The sequence below is a fragment of the Carcharodon carcharias genome, chromosome 7 (assembly GCF_017639515.1).
Source record: "Carcharodon carcharias isolate sCarCar2 chromosome 7, sCarCar2.pri, whole genome shotgun sequence".
Classification (NCBI taxonomy): domain Eukaryota; kingdom Metazoa; phylum Chordata; class Chondrichthyes; order Lamniformes; family Lamnidae; genus Carcharodon; species Carcharodon carcharias.
Window position 1 is genome coordinate 192,117,170 of NC_054473.1, and position 18,119 is coordinate 192,135,288.

The 18,119-nt window shown below is 43.4% G+C and overlaps 1 protein-coding gene across 1 annotated transcript in view; it reads left to right on the forward strand.

Annotated features, from left to right (window-relative positions):
- The first annotated feature begins 361 nt into the window (after window positions 1–361).
- Window positions 362–18,119, forward strand: part of cdh15 (cadherin 15, type 1, M-cadherin (myotubule)) — a 51,363-nt gene continuing 33,605 nt past the window's right edge. The window contains exons 1-7 of the mRNA XM_041191716.1: window positions 362–412; window positions 527–697; window positions 1,769–1,921; window positions 2,001–2,145; window positions 12,389–12,546; window positions 16,814–16,942; window positions 17,679–17,864. Of these exons, the coding sequence (XP_041047650.1) occupies window positions 362–412; window positions 527–697; window positions 1,769–1,921; window positions 2,001–2,145; window positions 12,389–12,546; window positions 16,814–16,942; window positions 17,679–17,864 (993 nt within the window). The remainder of the gene's footprint in view (window positions 413–526; window positions 698–1,768; window positions 1,922–2,000; window positions 2,146–12,388; window positions 12,547–16,813; window positions 16,943–17,678; window positions 17,865–18,119) is intronic.

Consider the following 18,119-nt stretch of genomic DNA (forward strand, 5'->3'; position numbering starts at 1 on the left):
CTGTTGATGATGGATTTTGTTAGTGATGTCGGGTTTTGTTGGTGATGTCGGTTTTGGTGTTGATGACGGGTTTTGTTGGTTATGTTGGGTTTTGTTGGTGATGTCGGGTTTTCTTTGTGATGTCAGGTTTTGGTGGCGATGACGCATTTTGTTGGAGGGGTTTTGCTGGTGATGACGGGTTTTGTTGGTGATGTCGGGTTTTGTTGGTGATGTTGGGTTTTGTTGGTGATGACGGGTTTTGTTGGTGATGTCGGGTTTTGTTGGTGATGTTGGGTTTTGTTGGTGATGACGGGTTTTGTTGGTGATGTTGGGTTTTGTTGGTGATGTCTGGTTTTGTTGGTGATGACGGGTTTTGTTGGTGATGACGGGTTTTGTTCGTGACAGGTTTTGTTCGTGGTTTTGGGTTTCGTTGGTAACGGGTTTTGTTGGTGATGTTGGAGTTTGTTGGTTGTGGCAGAGTCACAACTTCAGTCGACAGGAATCTGCTAATTATTTCTTTGTTTATGTATTTTATGTTCCTCTCTAGATATCCATCGCGGTGACAGCTCAGGCCTCACAGTCACCGACCGTCCCCGTTCTCTATCCATGGAGACTGAAAAAAGGAACTGAAGGGTTAACAAGAGTTCGAAGAGCCTGGGTCATTCCTCCTATTGCTGTCTCTGAGAACAGCAGGAAGATCCCATTCCAGCTTGTTCAGGTACAGTCACATCATCAGTCCCAGTCAGGAATGTGCGTACAGAGCTGGGCGGCGATTGATTCTCCCATGTTAGCTTTGCTTAGTAGCCAGCACTCTAGGAGAGAATTATCCCACCAAGTCCACCAAAAAAAATCCGATTTTCTCATTAATCTCCGCTCACAATCTCAATGCAGGAGACTGAGGGACACTGCATAGCTAGAGAGGCAGTACTAAGGGAGTGCTGCTCTGTTGAAGGATCAATACTGAGGGAGTACTGTGCTGGTGGAGATCAGTGCTGAGGGAGTGCTGCACTGTCAGAGGGTCAGTACTAAGGGAGTGCTGCACGGTCAGAGGGTCAGTACTGAGGGAGTGCTGCACGGTCAGAGGGTCAGTACTGAGGGAGTGCTGCACTGTCAGAGGGTCAGTACTGAGGGAGTGATGCACTGTCAGAGTGTCAGTACTGAGGGAGTGATGCACTGTCAGAGGGTCAGTACTGAGGGAGTGCCGCACTGTCAGAGGGTCAGTACTGAGGGAGTGATGCACTGTCAGAGTGTCAGTACTGAGGGAGTGCTGCACTGTCAGAGTGTCAGTACTGAGGGAGTGCTGCACTGTCAGAGTGTCAGTACTGAGGGAGTGCTGCACTGTCAGAGTGTCAGTACTGAGGGAGTGCTGCACTGTCAGAGGGTCAGTACTGAGGGAGTGCTGCACTGTCAGAGGGTCAGTACTGAGGGAGTGCTGCACTGTCAGAGGGTCAGTACTGAGGGAGTACTGCATTTATGTTGCATTGTTAATGTAGTAAAATATTCCAATGAGCTTCAGAGAGATGTAAGAAAAATGAGCGACCTGAATCTTAGTGGAAGGAGTTGAATTTTACAGGATGAAAGGGAAGCAGAGCAATGAAAGATTTTGGGAGGGAATTGCAGAATGTGGGACTCATTGTGTTTGTTATCAGCCAATTGTTTGACAATGTTCGAAGAGTCATCTTAATGGAAAGGAGGAGAACAGAATTGAGAAACATACATGGAAAATGGGGATGGAGAAAGATAAAAACAGATGGAGGATGCATATAATTTACCTTTGTTTTGTGAACAGATTAAATCAGACAAGCTTCCCAGCAATGTGATTTACAGCATTAAAGGACCAGGAGTAGATGAAGAGCCAAAGGGAATCTTCAGCATTGACCATGACACAGGACTTGTGTCCCTGACCACAGTGCTGGACCGTGAGGAGAAGAGCAGTTATAAGGTAGGAAAAGCAAGAGAGTCAGCAGAGGCTACATCAGGTCTGAAAATCTGAGGTAATTGGCTGGGTTTGTTTTACACAGATCAAAGCTTACGCTGTCGATGAGACAGGAACACCATTGGAAGATCCCACAGATCTGGAGATCATTGTTATTGACCAGAATGATAACAGACCAACCTTTGACCAGCAATATTTCATTGGACATGTTCTCGAGGGATCAGCTCCAGGTTAGTACCATGGGATGGAAAACCATTACCGTGTTAACACAGACTGAAGTAATTAAAATGTTTATTTGTAAAAACTTGCCTCTTGTCCATTGCTCACATCTCAAAAAACAGAGGGGAATCCAATCATTTTCTCCTAGTTTTTCTGACCTTGATACCTGGTTTCTGCCAAAGTCAGATATTAGGGATTTACAAGTAGCTGCCAATCTACACAAATTTTTTCCAGCAATTAGTCTCTAAATGACCTCAAGGTGGTTGTTTGGAAGTACAGAACTTGGGTATTGCTGAAAAAAGAGACATGTCAAAGCTTTTCATCTTGCACTCATCAGGTCACTGCAAAAATACCAACAGAAGAGAAAAATAATTTATACTCTCTGAAAAGAGAGTGCTGATTGGTTGGCAAGTGGACCCTAATTGGTAGAGGCATTGCCATGGAGAATGCACCAGTGATGGTGACTGACAGTTAACTGCCAAACATAGTTTGAAATTTAAACCAGGCAGCTTGAGCCTGATTGGTCAAGGCATTGCCCTGAGGAATGAGTCAGCTTTCAGTAACAGGTGAAGCTAACTGTTCATGCTGATACTATGCAGTAGCAACATGAGTGGTATTCACCACTAACAGGATGCTGACATCAAGCCAAAAAGACGTTCTGCCCATCACACAAATGAGTAATGTGGTGTATGAATTTCAATGCCAGTGTGATGCTAATTGTGTAGGCTGTACATCCCTAAGACTGGTGGTTCATATCAAACAGCATGTCCCAGCCGCTGTTTATAACGGGCAAGGTACAGATTCTACCCAACCAGCCCATGCTTGCAAAACTCAAAACACAGGGTCCAACATTAGATGTGATTCCAAGATTGGACAACATTTGCTAAATGATCCTCAGTGTGCTAAGAATTACACTGACAACCAATTTAAGATTATCAGTTGGGTTTGCAGTGTGGCGCATTTGCGTGTACTGGAAGCTACATATATTAATACACAGGGCCCTGTTCTTTGCAGACAGAAAGAACATGTACACACATTGTGCCTGTTTCAGCTAAACAAAACAAGTGACAGCCATTCACTGACTCATTCCTCAGGGCGATGCCTTAACCAATCAGAGTCAAATTGCCTGGTTTAAATTTCAAACAGTGCTGGGCAGTTAACTGTCAGTCACCATCACTGGTGCATTCTCCATGGAAACTCAGCTACAAAGACTCATGGACAGTCTCTCCCAGGCTTGTAATTTGTTCTCCCTGACCATAAACATCAAGAAAACCGTGGTCATGGGACAAGGTGTTGCACCTCTGCCCCTGGTCTCACTAACTAACACCCCACCAGGAGTGGTTATCAGATTCTGCCACCTCAGGTCCACCGTGACAAACAGTCTGTCCCTTGATGCTGAACTTGATAGATACATAGAGAAAGTAGCTACAACCTTTGGCCGACTCACAAGACATGTATGAGATAACATCAAGCTGACCATGAGGACCAAGCTGATGGTTTATAAGGCCTATGTTCTCAGCACCTTGCTGTAAGGCTGTGAGACATGGACAACTTACAGCTATCAAGAAAAGAAGTCTAATAATTTCCATCTTCACTGTCTGTGGTGCATTATGGGTATATCCCAGCTGGACAAAATCACGAGTGTGGCAGTCCTCTCGCAGGCAGAGCTCCTACATCTGTTGGCACTCATCAGAGGTGGCCTTGTTAGCTCGAGCACATCTGTGGGATGGAAGACGGTCTCATACCCAAGGCCTTTCTGTCTGGTGATGTAGTTGGAGCCAGACAACCAGTAAGATGCCCAAAGTTCCGTTTCAAGGATGCGAATGTGACGTGAAGGCCCTAAACATCGATCATTGCACCTGGGAGTCACTGACTGAAGACAGAGGAAAATGGCGACACCTCCCGTAGGTTTGTGTGCACCACCATGATGACCAGCGGCTACTGCAGCTTGGCAACAGACACCAACACTGAAAACAACCCACAACGTCACTCAGTAGCTTCATGTACATCACTTATGGTAGAATCTGCCCCTCGAGGATTGGCATCTTCAGCCATCATCAAAGGGACTCTGTATGAAGACACCCCACCTGGAATGCCTTGTCTGTTGTGTGTTCACCATCTTTGGTCAATGGAAGGATGCAGATGATGATGACGATGATGGTTGACCAATCGCTCAGCAGTCGATCTTGTATCCTGTTACCTACCCCTCCCCCACTCAGTAAATCATAGGATTACAGATTATTTTAAGATGTGTCCAACATGAGCATGGACATATCAAAAAATCTAATGATTAAAAGGAGGACACTGACTGCACACACTCCATGCAAAAATGGAAGGAGTCTATTTGCGTACGAGATCAAATGGCAAGCTCTACAATCTACCAAGACTGAAAGCAAAGACAAAAACACACTCCGAGAACTCCTCTATGCTGATGATGCTGCACTAGTCACCCCCTTGGAAACTCAGCTACAAAGACTCATGGACAGTCTCTTCCAGGCCTATAATTTGTTCTCCCTGACTGTAAATATCAAGAAAACTGTGGTCATGGGACAAGGTGTTGCACCTCTGCCCCTGGTCACACTAACTAACACCCCACCAGGAGTGGTTATCAGATTCTGCCACCTCGGGTCCACAGTGACACACAGTGATGATGTTAATGTGGTCCCAACTGGTAAGAGTTAGAGCTGTTCGGATCTACTTGGCCTGTGTCTCCGTAAATTCTGAAGATGAAGTGGTGATCAGATTGATGGATTTAGAATGATAAAAGAGTCAATAGAGAGAAACTATTTCCTCTGGTGGTGTGGTCCAGAACAACAGGGCAGAAGTTTAAAATAGAACTAGGCCACTCAAGGGTGATGTCAGGAAGTACTTCTTCACACAAAAGGTATTGGAAATCTGGAACTCTCTCCCCCAAATGGCTGTACAGGCTGGAGGTCAACTGAAGAATTCAAAACTGAGATTGCTAGGTTTTTGTTAGACAAGCACATTGAAGATGATGGAACCAGGGCAGGTAAATGGAATTTGGATACAGATCAGATATGGTCAAATTGAATGGCAGAAGGTTGTAGATGCTGGGAATCGATTGGAACTTTCAAGGCTACATCACTATGATGTCATTGATTTGGATTTCCAGAAGGCACTTGATGAGATTCCATATACAGTGAGGAAGGATATTGGCTCAGAAAATCATGATGTGGAATCTGTTTGGGTGGAGATAAGAAACACCAAGGGGCAGAAAGTGGAGGTGTAAGGGAAGACATTAAGCAGGAAATTAGAGAGGCAATAAGGGTACAACTGTAATCATGGGAGACTTTAATCTACGTATAGATTGGACAAACCAAACTAGCAATAATACTGTGAAGGAGGATTTCCTGGTAAGCAGAATAGGTAAGGGAGAACCAATAGATGTGGTGTATTTGCCTTTCAAGAAGGTATTTGATAAGGTTCCACATAAGAGGCTGGCATGGATTGAGAATTGGTTGACAGACCGGAAACAGAGAGTGGGAATAAATAGAGTGTGTATGTGATGGTTTCTTAGACCAATACGTTGAGGAACCAACTAGAGAGCAGGCTATCCTAGACTGGGAATTTTACAATGAGAAAGGATTAATTAACAATCTTGTTGTGAAGGGTCCCTTGGGGAAGAGCGACCATAAGATGATAGAATTGTTAAGGTGGAGAGTGAAGAAGTTGAATCTGAAACTAGGGTCCTGAATCTAAATAAAGAGAACTACGAGGGTGTGAGGCGCGAGTTGGCAATGATGGATTGGGAACCTTACTAAAAGGGTTGACAGTGGATAGGCAATGACTAATATTTAAGGAACATATGCATGAATTACAACAATTATTCATTCCTGTCTGGCACAAAAGTAAACAGAAAAGGTGGCTCAACTATGGCTTATAAAAGAAATTAGGGATAGTATTAGATCCAAAGAGGAGATATGTAAAATTGCCAGAAAAAGCAACAAGCCTGAGGGTTGGGAGCAGTTTAGAATTCAGCAAAACTGGACAAAAAGATTGATCAAGAAGTGGAAAATGTAGTATGAGAGTAAACTTGCAAGGAACATAAAAACTGACTGTAAAAGCTTCTATAAATATATGAAGACAAAAAGGTTATTGGAGACAAATGTAGCTCCCTTACAGTCAGAAATGGGGAAATTATAATGGGGAACAAAGAAATGGCAGAAGAATTGAAGACATATTTTGGTTCTGTCTTCACAAAAGAGGACACAAATAATTTCCCAGAAATGTTATGGAACCAAGGATCTAGTGAAAGGGAGGAATTGAACAAAATCAGTATCAGTAAAAAAAAATGGTGCTAGAGAAATTAATGAGGTTAAAGGCTGAAAAATCCCCAAGGCCTGATAATCTACATCCCAGGGTACTAAAGGAGGTGGCACTGGAAATATTGGATGCATTGGTGGTCATCTTCCAAAATTCTATAGACTCTGGAGCAGTTCCTACAGATTGGAGGGTGGCAAATGTAACCCCACTATTTAAAAAAGGAGGGAGAGAAGAAACAGAGAATTACAGATCAGTTTGCCTAACATCAGTAGTGGGGAAAATGCTAGAGTCTATTATAAAAGACATGGTAACAGAACACTTGGAAAGCATTAAAGGGATTAGACAAAGTCAGCATGGGTTTATGAAAGGGAAATCATGCTTAACTAATCTATTGGAGTTTTTTGAGGATGTAACTAGTAGAATAGATAAGGGAGAACCAGTGGATGTGGTGTACTTGGATTTCAAGAAGGCTTTTGATAAGGTCCCACATAAGAGGCTAGTGGGCAAAATTAAAGCACACGGGATTGGGGGTAATATACTGGTATGGATTGAGAATTGGTTGACAGACCGGAAACAGAGAGTGGGAATGAATGGGTCTTTTTCTGGGTGGCAGGTGGTGACTAGTGGGGTACCGCAGGGATCAGTGCTTGGGCCCCAGCTATTCACAATATATATAAATGACTTGGATGAGGGAACCAAATGCAATATTTCCAAGTTTGCTGACAACACAAAACTGGGCTGGTGGTGAGGAGGATGCAAGGAGGCTCCAGGGTGATTTAGACAAATTGTGTGTGTGGGCAAACACATGGCAGATGCAGTATAACGTGGATAAATGTGAAGTTATACACTTTGGTGTGAAGAACAGAAAGGCAGAATATTATTTAAATGGTGATATATTGGGAAATGTGGATGTACAAAGGGATCTGGGTGCTCTTGTTCACCAGTCAATGAAAGTAAACAAAACAAAAACAGAATTACCTGGAAAAACTCAGCAGGTCTGGCAGCATCGGCGGAGAAGAAAAGAGTTGACGTTTCGAGTCCTCATGAACCTTTGACAGAACTTGAGTTCGAGTCCAAGAAAGAGTTGAAATATAAGCTGGTTTAAGGTGTGTGGGAGGGGGGGGCGGAGAGAGAGAGAGAGAGAGAGAAGTGGAGGGGGTTGGTGTGGTTGTAGGGACAAACAAGCAGTGATAGAAGCAGATCATCAAAAGATGTCAACAGCAATAGAACAAAAGAACACATAGGTGTTATAGTTGGTGATATTATCTAAACGAATGTGCTAATTAAGAATGGATGGTAGGGCACTCAAGGTATAGCTCTAGTGGGGGTGGGGAGAGCATAAAAGATTTTAAAATATTTAAAAATAATGGAAATAGGTGGGAAAAGAAAAATCTATATAATTTATTGGAAAAAAAAGGAAGGGGGAAACAGAAAGGGGGTGGGGATGGGGGAGGGAGCTCAAGACCTAAAGTTGTTGAATTCAATATTCAGTCCAGAAGGCTGTAAAGTGCCTAATCGGAAGATGAGGTGTTGTTCCTCCAGTTTGCGTTGGGCTTCACTGGAACAATGCAGCAAGCCAAGGACAGACATGTGGGCAAGAGAGCAGGGTGGAGTGTTAAAATGGCAAGTGACAAGTTCTGTCGAAGGGTCATGAGGACTCGAAACGTCAACTCTTTTCTTCTCCGCCGATGCTGCCAGACCTGCTGAGTTTTTCCAGGTAATTCTGTTTTTGTTTTGGATTTCCAGCATCCGCAGGTTTTTTGTTTTTATCTCTAATGAAAGTAAACAGGCAGGTGCAGCCAGCAATTAGGAAGGCAAATGGGATGTTGGCCTTCATTGCAAGAGGATTGAGTTCAGAAATAGGGATGTCTCACTGCAGTTATACAGGGCCTTGGAGAGACCACAGCTGGAGTATTGTGTGCAGTTTTTGGTCTCCCTACCTATGAAAGGATATACTTGCCACAGAGGGAGTACAGCGAAGGTTCACTAGGTTGATACCAGGGATGGCAGGACTGTTGTATGAGGAGAGATTGGTTCAACAGGTAGGGCACTGAGGAGAACAGTGGAACAAAGGGATCTGGGTCAGATACACAGTTCCCTGAAAGTGGCGTCACAGGTAGACAAGGTTGTAAAGAAAGCTTTTGGCATACTGGCCTTCATAAATCAAAGTATTGAGTATAGGAGTTGGGATGTTATGGTGAGGTTGTATAGGACATTGGTGAGGCCAACTTTGAAGTATTGTGTGCAGTTCTGGTCACCTAACTATAGGAAGGAAATCAGTTAGATTGAGAGAGTGCAGAGAAGATTTACTAGGATGTTGCCGGGTCTTCAGGAGTTGAGTTACAGGGAAAGATTAAACAGATTAGGACTTTATTCCTTGGAGCGTAGAAGAATGAGGGGAGATATGATAGTAGTTTACAAAATTATGAGGGGTATAGACAGAGTAAATGCTAGTCGGCTCTTTCCACTTAAATTAGGAGAAATAAACACTAGAGGACATGGCTTTAGGGTGAAAGGGGAAAGGTTTAGGGGGAACATTAGGGGGAACTTCTTCACTCAGAGAGTGGTGAGAGTGTGGAATGAGCTACCATCTGACGTGGTAAATGTGGGCTCACTCTTAAGTTTTAAGAATAAATTGGATAGATACATGGATGGGAGAGGTCTGGAGGGTTATGGTCTAGGTGCAGATCAATGGGATTAGCGGAATAATATTTTGGCACAGACTAGAAGGGCCGAATGGCCTGTTTTCTGTGCTGCTGTGTTCTATGGTTCTATGGTTCTATGGCCTGTATTCACTAGAGTTTAGAAGAATGAGAGGGGATCTGATTGAAACGTATAAAATTCTAACAGGGCTAGACAGACTGGATGCAGGGAGCGTGTTTCCCCTGGTTGGGGAGTCTAGAACCAGGGGCCACAGTCTCAGGATATGGGGCAGGTCATTTAGGACTGAGATGAGGAACAATTTCTTCACCCAGAGGGTGGCCAACCTGTGGAATTCTCTACCACAGAAGGCTGTGGAGGCCAGGTCACTGAGTATATTCAAGAAAGAAATTGATAAATTTTTGGATATTTGGGGCATCAAGGTGTATGGAGAGAAAATGGGAATATGGAGTTGAGATAGAGGATCAGCCATGATCATATTAAATGATGGAGCAGGCTCGAAGGGCTGAATGGTCTACTCCTGCTCCTAGTTTCTACATATGAGACAGTTAAGAGAAATGAAAGCACATGGAATTAGAGACTTGGATAGGAAACTGTTTAAGAGATTGGAAAGAGATGGTAAGGATAATGGATATGTATTGCAATTGACAGGAAATGACTGGGATTTGTTCTGGGGCCTCACTATGTTTTATCAATGACTTACATGAAGACATAGCTAACCACATATCTAAGTTTGCTGGTGGCACCAAGTTAGCTGGCACAATAAATGGTGTAGATGGGAGCAGTTGTAAGGGGATATTGATCGATTAAGTGAGTGGGAAAAACCATAGCAGATGGAATTTAATGTTAAGTCATTCACTTTGAACTCAAGAAAGACAATTTGGAGTATTTTCCAAGTGGTGAGAAGATAGGAGGGCAGAGAGATTTAGGTGTTTATGTACAGCAAACACTAAAAGCTAGTGCACAGGTAGAAAAAAATTTCAAAGGCTCATGGAATGTTGGCCTTTAGCTAAATGGACTTGTCTTACAATGGGGAAGAAATGATGTTACAGTTATTTGAAGCTCTGGTTAGAACCCATCTGGAGTAATTGGCATTAGTTCTGAGCACTGTCCTTCAGGAAGGATGTGTTGGGCTGACCTTTATCTATGCAGTGTGAAGGGGATTGGAGGCGGGAGTCAGGGGGTAATGGGAAACTATTCAGGAGCCATGCTGGAATGGCTCCTTGTTGCATTCGTGCCCATGGGGACTTTTCCAGGGTTGGGTTTGGAACCAGGACTCCTGCTCCACAGAGGTGGGCAGTGAATTAGGTAAATTAGGGCCCCACTTCTAGGGGCCATTTTGAGCCAACATTGCTATTTGCCAATGTTGAAACAGACCCCTGCCGTGTGCTGAGACTGTCCGCTCAGTCGAGGTGTTAGGCGAGTAGGCCATTGCCCCAGTGATGGGGCCTCAGGAATAAAGATCACAGCAATGTCAGTGAATAGGCCTGCAGAGGGGCTACCCCTCCATTCTGACATCCCTACCTGCTTTGGAAGTCTTCAGTGCAACCCTTCTGTATTGACCAGTGAGGGTATCTCCATGTTGAGGTGCCTCAGTAATGCCCACCTCTCCTGGTTGGGATGTTGAGGCTCTGATTGGGTCGGCAACATCAGAAGCCCACCTGAAGTGCTTAATAGGATGGTGAGCAGAGAGGCGGACAATTAGGAAGGCCCTTCCTGGGTGGTTAAGCTACTGATCTCGCCGCAGCAAGTGTCGGCTTGGGACCCCATTCAATCCTGATGCCCCAAAGGCCGTGGAAAAATCCAGCCCATTGGCCTTGGTGGGTGTACAGAGTGGGTTCACCAAAATTATACTGAGGGTTAAGGGGTCCATTATGAGGTTTGGTTACTTAGACTAGACTTGCATTTCCTTGAATTTATAACAATAGGCAGGGATCTAATTAAGTTGTTTGGATTTGATAGAAATAAATTCTGTCCTTTGGTGAAGGAATTCAGGAGCAAGGAGACAGAACCTTAAAATCAGAAATAGGCCACTCAGGGGTGATGTCGGGAAGCACTTGCTCACACAAAGGGGAGTGGAAATCTCAAACTCTCTCCCCAAAAACACTGTAATGTTGGGGATCCAGTGCTCTGACTGGGATGGGAGGAGTGCGCAATTGTTCTAGCCCCATTGCTCCACAGGTCACACCATTAGTTTAAAAGTTTGATTCACTCAGCAAAATGGCCAATTGTTTACCTTTGCTACTGTTACCGAGAATAAATGAGACTTTAACCAGGTTTCTTTCAATAAACAACACTTATTAGTTTATTATAACACCAGTGTCGCATAGCCAAAGCTTATTAACTTACGGTATGAAATATGAAAATATACTAATTACTCTTTTGAGATATCTTAAGTCTCTCTCTCTCTCTTTCTCTCTCTCCTCACACACATGTGGAGTGTTGAAATGGGTTCGGGTTATACGATTGGTCTCTCAGCACTAATCTGCGGTCGCTGATTCTTGCATTGCTTTTCGGGCAGACTTGAGGAACACTCGCAGATTTTCCATTCCAGCACGTCAAGCAACTTAGGAGCAGCTTCTACTCCCTTCCGGCTCTAGACTGTAAAAAGGCTGCTATCTTCTTTTCACAAGCAGTTGGTCTTTCGAAACAAAACCAAAACTCATTTTAAATAGTTTACCAGGCATGTTTTTTTTCCCCCAGAGTCATAAACCATCATGTGATCCTTTTGCACACAGTCCACTGGGGTCAAGAGGTTTCCAGCTTCTTTAAAACTGCTTAATTACCTTTTCTTATAAACGGATATCTCTTCCAAGAAAAGCAATCAGAGTTTATGCATTAACCCTTTAAGGGACAGTGTCTTTTAAAACACAAATTCTTCCAGAATGTTCTTAGTCTTTGAAGATGAACCATTTTCTGGAATTAAACTGTGCATCACACCAGTGAAAATCTCGAAACTTAGACTGATGATTTTGGTTGGATAAGGATATTAAGGCTTTTTTTGGATAAGATTAACCAAGGCAGATACATAAATGCAAGTCTTTCTTTTTAGTAAACAGAATCCAACCATGATCTAATTGAATAACACAACAAGCTCGAGGGGCTGAGTGTCTTCCTTCTGTTCCTTGGACTGGGGCTAGTTAATACAACTAGGCTGAGGTAGACTCAGGTGGAGCACACGGTGGATATTTTCAGGTGTTGAGAACCTGACTCGCCTCCTGCACACCTGAGGGCTGGCCACAGGTTGACCATGTTGGGCAGAATCAGAATGTTAACATTTGCTGATCTTGGGTGTATGGAATATTCCAGGCACACTGGTAATGCGAGTGACTGCCTCTGATGCTGACGACCCTCAGACTGACAATGCTGCTCTGGGCTACTCGATCATTGGTGATGGAAGAGGAATTTTCCGAATTGATCCCACAACGGGAGAGATCCGTACTGTTGGAGTTGGCCTGGATCGAGAGGTGAGTAAAGAGTTAATAAGAACCCCACCACAATGAGAGAAGAGTGAAGATACCAGCATATTGGTGTGTTGTTGACAGAGGTGGTTAATGTTTGTTATCGAGGTGATCTTCAGACAACTTTTCTTAGTGGAAACATTTAACTCTATTTACAAGACAACAGCAGCAACTAAGTGTGTGCATCAAACTCCCACAACTAAAGAAGTACTCTCCTCTGTAGAGGTTCCCCATGCTGCTAACACATTGGTTTGCACAGATCATGTGATCCTACAGCATAGAATTATTCTTAAATCTACAATCCAACATTTCCCAAAACTATAATTACTACAATGTAGGAATGCTCTTTGATCGGAGACTAGGGGCGAGGTGCAAACTCAGCCTCCCTCAGCCCTGACACCTGTAAAAACTGAAGCAAGAGATTTGGGATTAGCATGAGGTAGAGAGACAGTCTCAGAAATGGTAAACATCTGAAAAACTCCCAGCTGTGAATTCAGGGAGGGGAGGGTGATGTTTAGCTAATTTGATGTTATGGATCTCTGGTGCACAGTACTTATTAAAACCCTTACATCCACTGAGAGATTTTGACAAGCTTCCATCTGGGTGATAACTAGCAGAGGTTAGAGGTCAAGGGGCAGGAGGTAAAGTTGGAACCTGGGTACAAATTGATTTAAAAACAGGAGAAGGTGGTGGCTGGAATGGGAACTTTTCATGTTGGAAAGAATGTGACCTGACTTATTCCAGATGCAGGGCAGGTCTTGACCAGATGTTGCCTCTCCTGATTTCATCTTCAGTGAGACTAAAGCCTGTGTTGGACATCCTTGGATTTTATCAGTAGAGAGGGAGCTGCAGAATGTGTGCACCCCTCAGAAATTGAATGTCTTGGCAAATGAAATTTAACACAGAGAAGTGTGGAGAGATTCATTTTGGTAGGAAGAATGCTGTAGGAAATCAAGACAGTCTAGAGAGAGTGCATTGGAAAGACCTGTTTCCATTTCCAGAGAGGTCAATAACCAGGAATAGATTTAAAGTAATTAGTGGAAAGATCATAGGGGATTTGAGGAGTTTTTTTTCACTCAGATGGTGGACCTCACTGCCTGAATCATAGAATGACAGAATTGTTACAGTGAAGAAGGAGGCTGTTCAGCTCATCTTGTCAGCACCAGCTCAGCAAATGAGTGATTCACCTGTTCCCACTCCCCTGTCCTCTCCCTGTAACCCTGCACATTCTTCCTTTTCAGATAACAGTCTAATTCCCTTTTAAATGCCTCTATTGAACCTGCCTCCACCACACTTTCAGGCAGTGGATTCCAGACCCTAGCTACTCGCTGCGTGACAAAGATTTTCCTCATGTCACTTTTGCTTCTTTTGCCAACTACCTTAAATCTGGGCCCTCTCTTATTCGATTCTTTCATGAGGGGGAATAGTTTCTTCCAATCTAATCTGTCCTGGCCCCTCATGATTTTGAATATCTCTATCAAATCTCCTCTCAGCTGTCTCTTCTCCAAGGAAAACAGTCCCAACTTCTCATATCTATCTTCATAACTGAAGTTCCCCATCCCTAGAAGCATTCTTGTGAATCTTTTCTGCATTCTCTGGGTGGAAGAGGCAGAAACCCTCATAAGATTTTAAAAATACTTGGATTATGCACTTGAAGTGCTGTAAGCTACAGACCAAAAGGTGGGATTAGACTGAATAGATATTTTTCTGTTAACATGGATTTGAAGGGCCAAATGGCCTCCAACTGTGCCATAAATCTTTCTACATCACTATATTTCTCAAAATGAGCAGAGGCTGTTCCTGGCCTGATGTGGGTTTGCTTCAACAACCAAGTCCACTTCCATAATCCCCAGAGTTTCTCCAGGGTCTATCCAGCAGTGTGCAGATTTCAGCTTCTTGTCTAACTGCTGGAGTGTCTGTTAGTTCTGTATCAGATTGAGTTGAATAAGTAAGGGCAATACACTCACAGTATGCTTGAAACCTGTCTCAGCGTAATGACACAGCAGTTAATAAAGGCTGAGTTGTTTATATCCCGGGGGAAACTTGAACAATTATCATAACCTATATTTTCAATTGATATGTTTGAGATGTAGCTCTGAATTCAGGAATAAAACCACCAAGAGGTTTTTTTTAATATGAAACTAATTTAAACATTTATTAATTTAACAGCAGATTAAACACATACACATGTCTACAAATTACCACCATAATAACTTTTAAACAAATCCCCAAATTAATCACTCCCAGATAAATCATCACCAAGGCAACAATAACCCATAGACTTTAAACAGACACCAGGCAAAGCACATTTGACCATATAAATTCAAAATGAGATTCCTTGCGATTTGGTTCCTTTTCAGACACAGTCCTAGGCTTACAGACTGGTTAGATCTTGGGTGCCTCTGACTCACACACACAAACTCCTTTCGGTTTATACCTGGTTTCTCCTTTGAATGTAAATTTTCCATTCTAATACTAGGTTTTTAAATTTTACCTCGCCTAACAATAATCCTTTAATTCCACCAATTTAATTAGTAACATAAACACATTGCTTGGTGTCTCCCAACTTTGTGCAAGATTTTACCCATTCTTTTGAATGGTTTATTTGACAAATGCAAATGTACTCTTTACCTTCTATCCTTATGTTTATCTAATTAACATCTCAAAACGACTAAATGTCAAAGCACCCAGACTAGCTGGCTTTAATCCAATTAAGACACACACATAGACACATTCTACAATTCCAGTTTAAAAATTATTTCCAATAACATTATAGACATTAATATCTCTCCATGGCACTCAGTCACTGTAACAGCCTCTTGCTCTCTCTGTTCCTCTCTCGCCTGCACACCCCCCCACCCCCCCACCCCAACAAGTCCTGGGCACTGAGGAGGAGGTCAATTAATCCAATGTAAATATTGTGGAACTAATACAAAAGTAAAATCCTGCGGATGCTGGAAATCTGAAATAAGAACAGAAAATGTTGGAAATATTCAGCAGGTCTGGCAGCATCTGTGGAGAGAGAAACAGAGTTAATGTTTCAGGTTTCTGACTTTTCTTCAGAGCAGGGATGTTTTCTCAATTAATCTCTCCTGCCCTCCAACCTATCACAAACCTTCCCACCTTCACCGCACCCCACCCCCCCACCTCCACCCCCTTTCACTTCTTAAAACCTGTTACATCTCTGAACTTATTCCAGTTCTGATGAAAGGTCATCAACCTGAAACATTAATCGGGATTTTCCAGTCCTGCCTGTGGTGGGAATCAGCACAGGCGGGACCGGAAAATTTGGAGAGCAGCCAAAAGTCCGTTGAGCAGGAATTTCCAGTCCCGCCTGTTAACTCTGTTCCTCTCCACACATGCTGCCTGACTGCTGTATATTTCCAGCATTTTCTGCTTTTGTTATAAATAGAAACTAAATGGTACAATTTTAAGGAGAGTGCAGGAATGCCAGGACCTGGGGATTATGTTTACAAATCTTTGAATGTGGCAGGCTAGGTTGAGAAGAGTGTTAAAAGAAAGCAGACAGGATCCTTGGCTTTATTAATAGGGGCATAGAATAACAAAAACAAACCTTTGAAAAGGGTGCAGAACAGATTTATTAGAATGGTACCAGGGATCGCAACTATGTGGGTTGACTGGAAAAGCTGGGGTTCTCCTTAGAGCAGGGAAGGTGTTCAAAATCATGAGGAGAATTGATAGAGTAAATAAAGAGAAGCTTGCAGAAGGGTCAGGAACCAGAAAACACAAATTTGAGGAGATTGGAAAACATATTTTTACAATGAGTTGTTGTGGTCTGGAAGGCACTGAAAGGGCAGTGGAAGCAGATGCAATAGTACCTTTCAGTAGAGAACTGAATACATACTTGAAACACAAACATTTGCAGGATAATGGAGAAAGAGGAGGGAAGTGGGACTAACTGGATACTAAAGAGCCAGCACAGCATGATGGACCAAATAGCCAGCTCCTGCGCTGTGCAATTCTAGGATTCTGTAATTTTCTCTCTGAAATCAGCATGGTGGTAACCATTCCTAAAGCAAGGATCACAGACAGGTGGGCTTGGGAAGGATGGAGAGACAGGGTCAGAGAGTATGGAATTTGGAGAGATGGGATCGGAGAAATGCTGGCTCAATGGGTGGGGTTTACCTATTGACTTGTTAAGCCTGTGGGGCTTTTCCAGCTCCCGAAGCCTCGCCACTTTTTCCAACTGAGTCTGTGCAGCAACACGAGTGAGTGATGAATTCTTTCCTGAACAATCCCTTTGTATTTGCAGAATATTTCTGTGTACAACCTGACTCTACAAGTGGCGGATCTATCAGGCGAAGGACTCTCCACTACCGCCACTGCAGTCATCTTCATCGATGACATCAATGACAATGCCCCAGAGTTTATCGCCGCTGAGGTTTGTGATGTCATTCTGTCTGTCAATCAGATTGATTATTGAGGAACTTAAGTGAAGGGTCAGACCTAGAGCATCAGCAAGGTGAATGGCCGAGATCTACTGCAGGATATCACCAAAGTAAAGGGTCAAGGTGCAAGATGTCACCAAAGGTGAAGGGTCAGGATTTATAGTAATGGATATCAAAGACCAGTGCAGGACAACCTGGATAAAGAGTATCCGAGGGTGGTGCTTCTTGGTGTAATTGCCAAGATAAGCTCAACCTGGACATCCACTGTGACCCTGCCAAACTTCACAGGGTTGGGGGGAAGATCTCATGATTTAAATGCCTTTAGTGGATCTGCAGACATTGGGGTTGCTGGAACTCCCAGGAGAAACCTTCAGTTCCCCCCATAACTTCCTTCATATAATGGCTGCTTTCAGAAGTCTACACCTTCATCCAGGAGTAGGCTGCATGTTGCCTCCCACATCCTTCCCTTCTTCTGATCATAGAACAGGTCCGTTTGGAGTTCCCAGCTTTGACCCCTCATTATGATGGAAATGTTGACATGAGGTGGGGACTAGTTCCTGGATAATCTATTTTGCCCCATCAAAGGCAGGGAGACGCCATTGAATTTTGAGGCCAAGGTATTTAGCAGACTCTGCTCAGACCATTCAATCCTACTGAGCAAGAAAATATAACATTTTAAAGTAACCATTAGTTACAATTCCTAATAACCTCTAAACTTGGCCCTTGCAGTTCACTGTTGAAGTATCAGAGGACATGGTGGGATCGGAGATTGGCAAAGTGAGTGTGGTGGACAAGGACCAACCTGGGACGTCAAACTGGCTTGTGGACTACACGATTATTGATGGCAATGACCATGGATTCTTCAGCATCAAGACTGAACCGGAGACCAACAAAGGCATCCTGTTCGTTGAAAAAGTAAAGAGAAGCAGCCAATCAAGTAGCAGTTTAGCAATTAGATTTATGTTTAGAAAATTGTGAAGAGTCACCTTGGAGAGACCTGGGCAGAATGCAAATAGTCTGTGTCCAAACCCAACCTAAGTGAGGGAGAGGGGGATGGGCTCCTCTCTCTCTCAACCTATCAGAGGTGTGGTTGGTATGACTAATCAGATAGCAGAAATTTCCTCTCTGGAAAGGTCAAAGGGCAGATTTAGTGGTCGGTCAAATATGCCC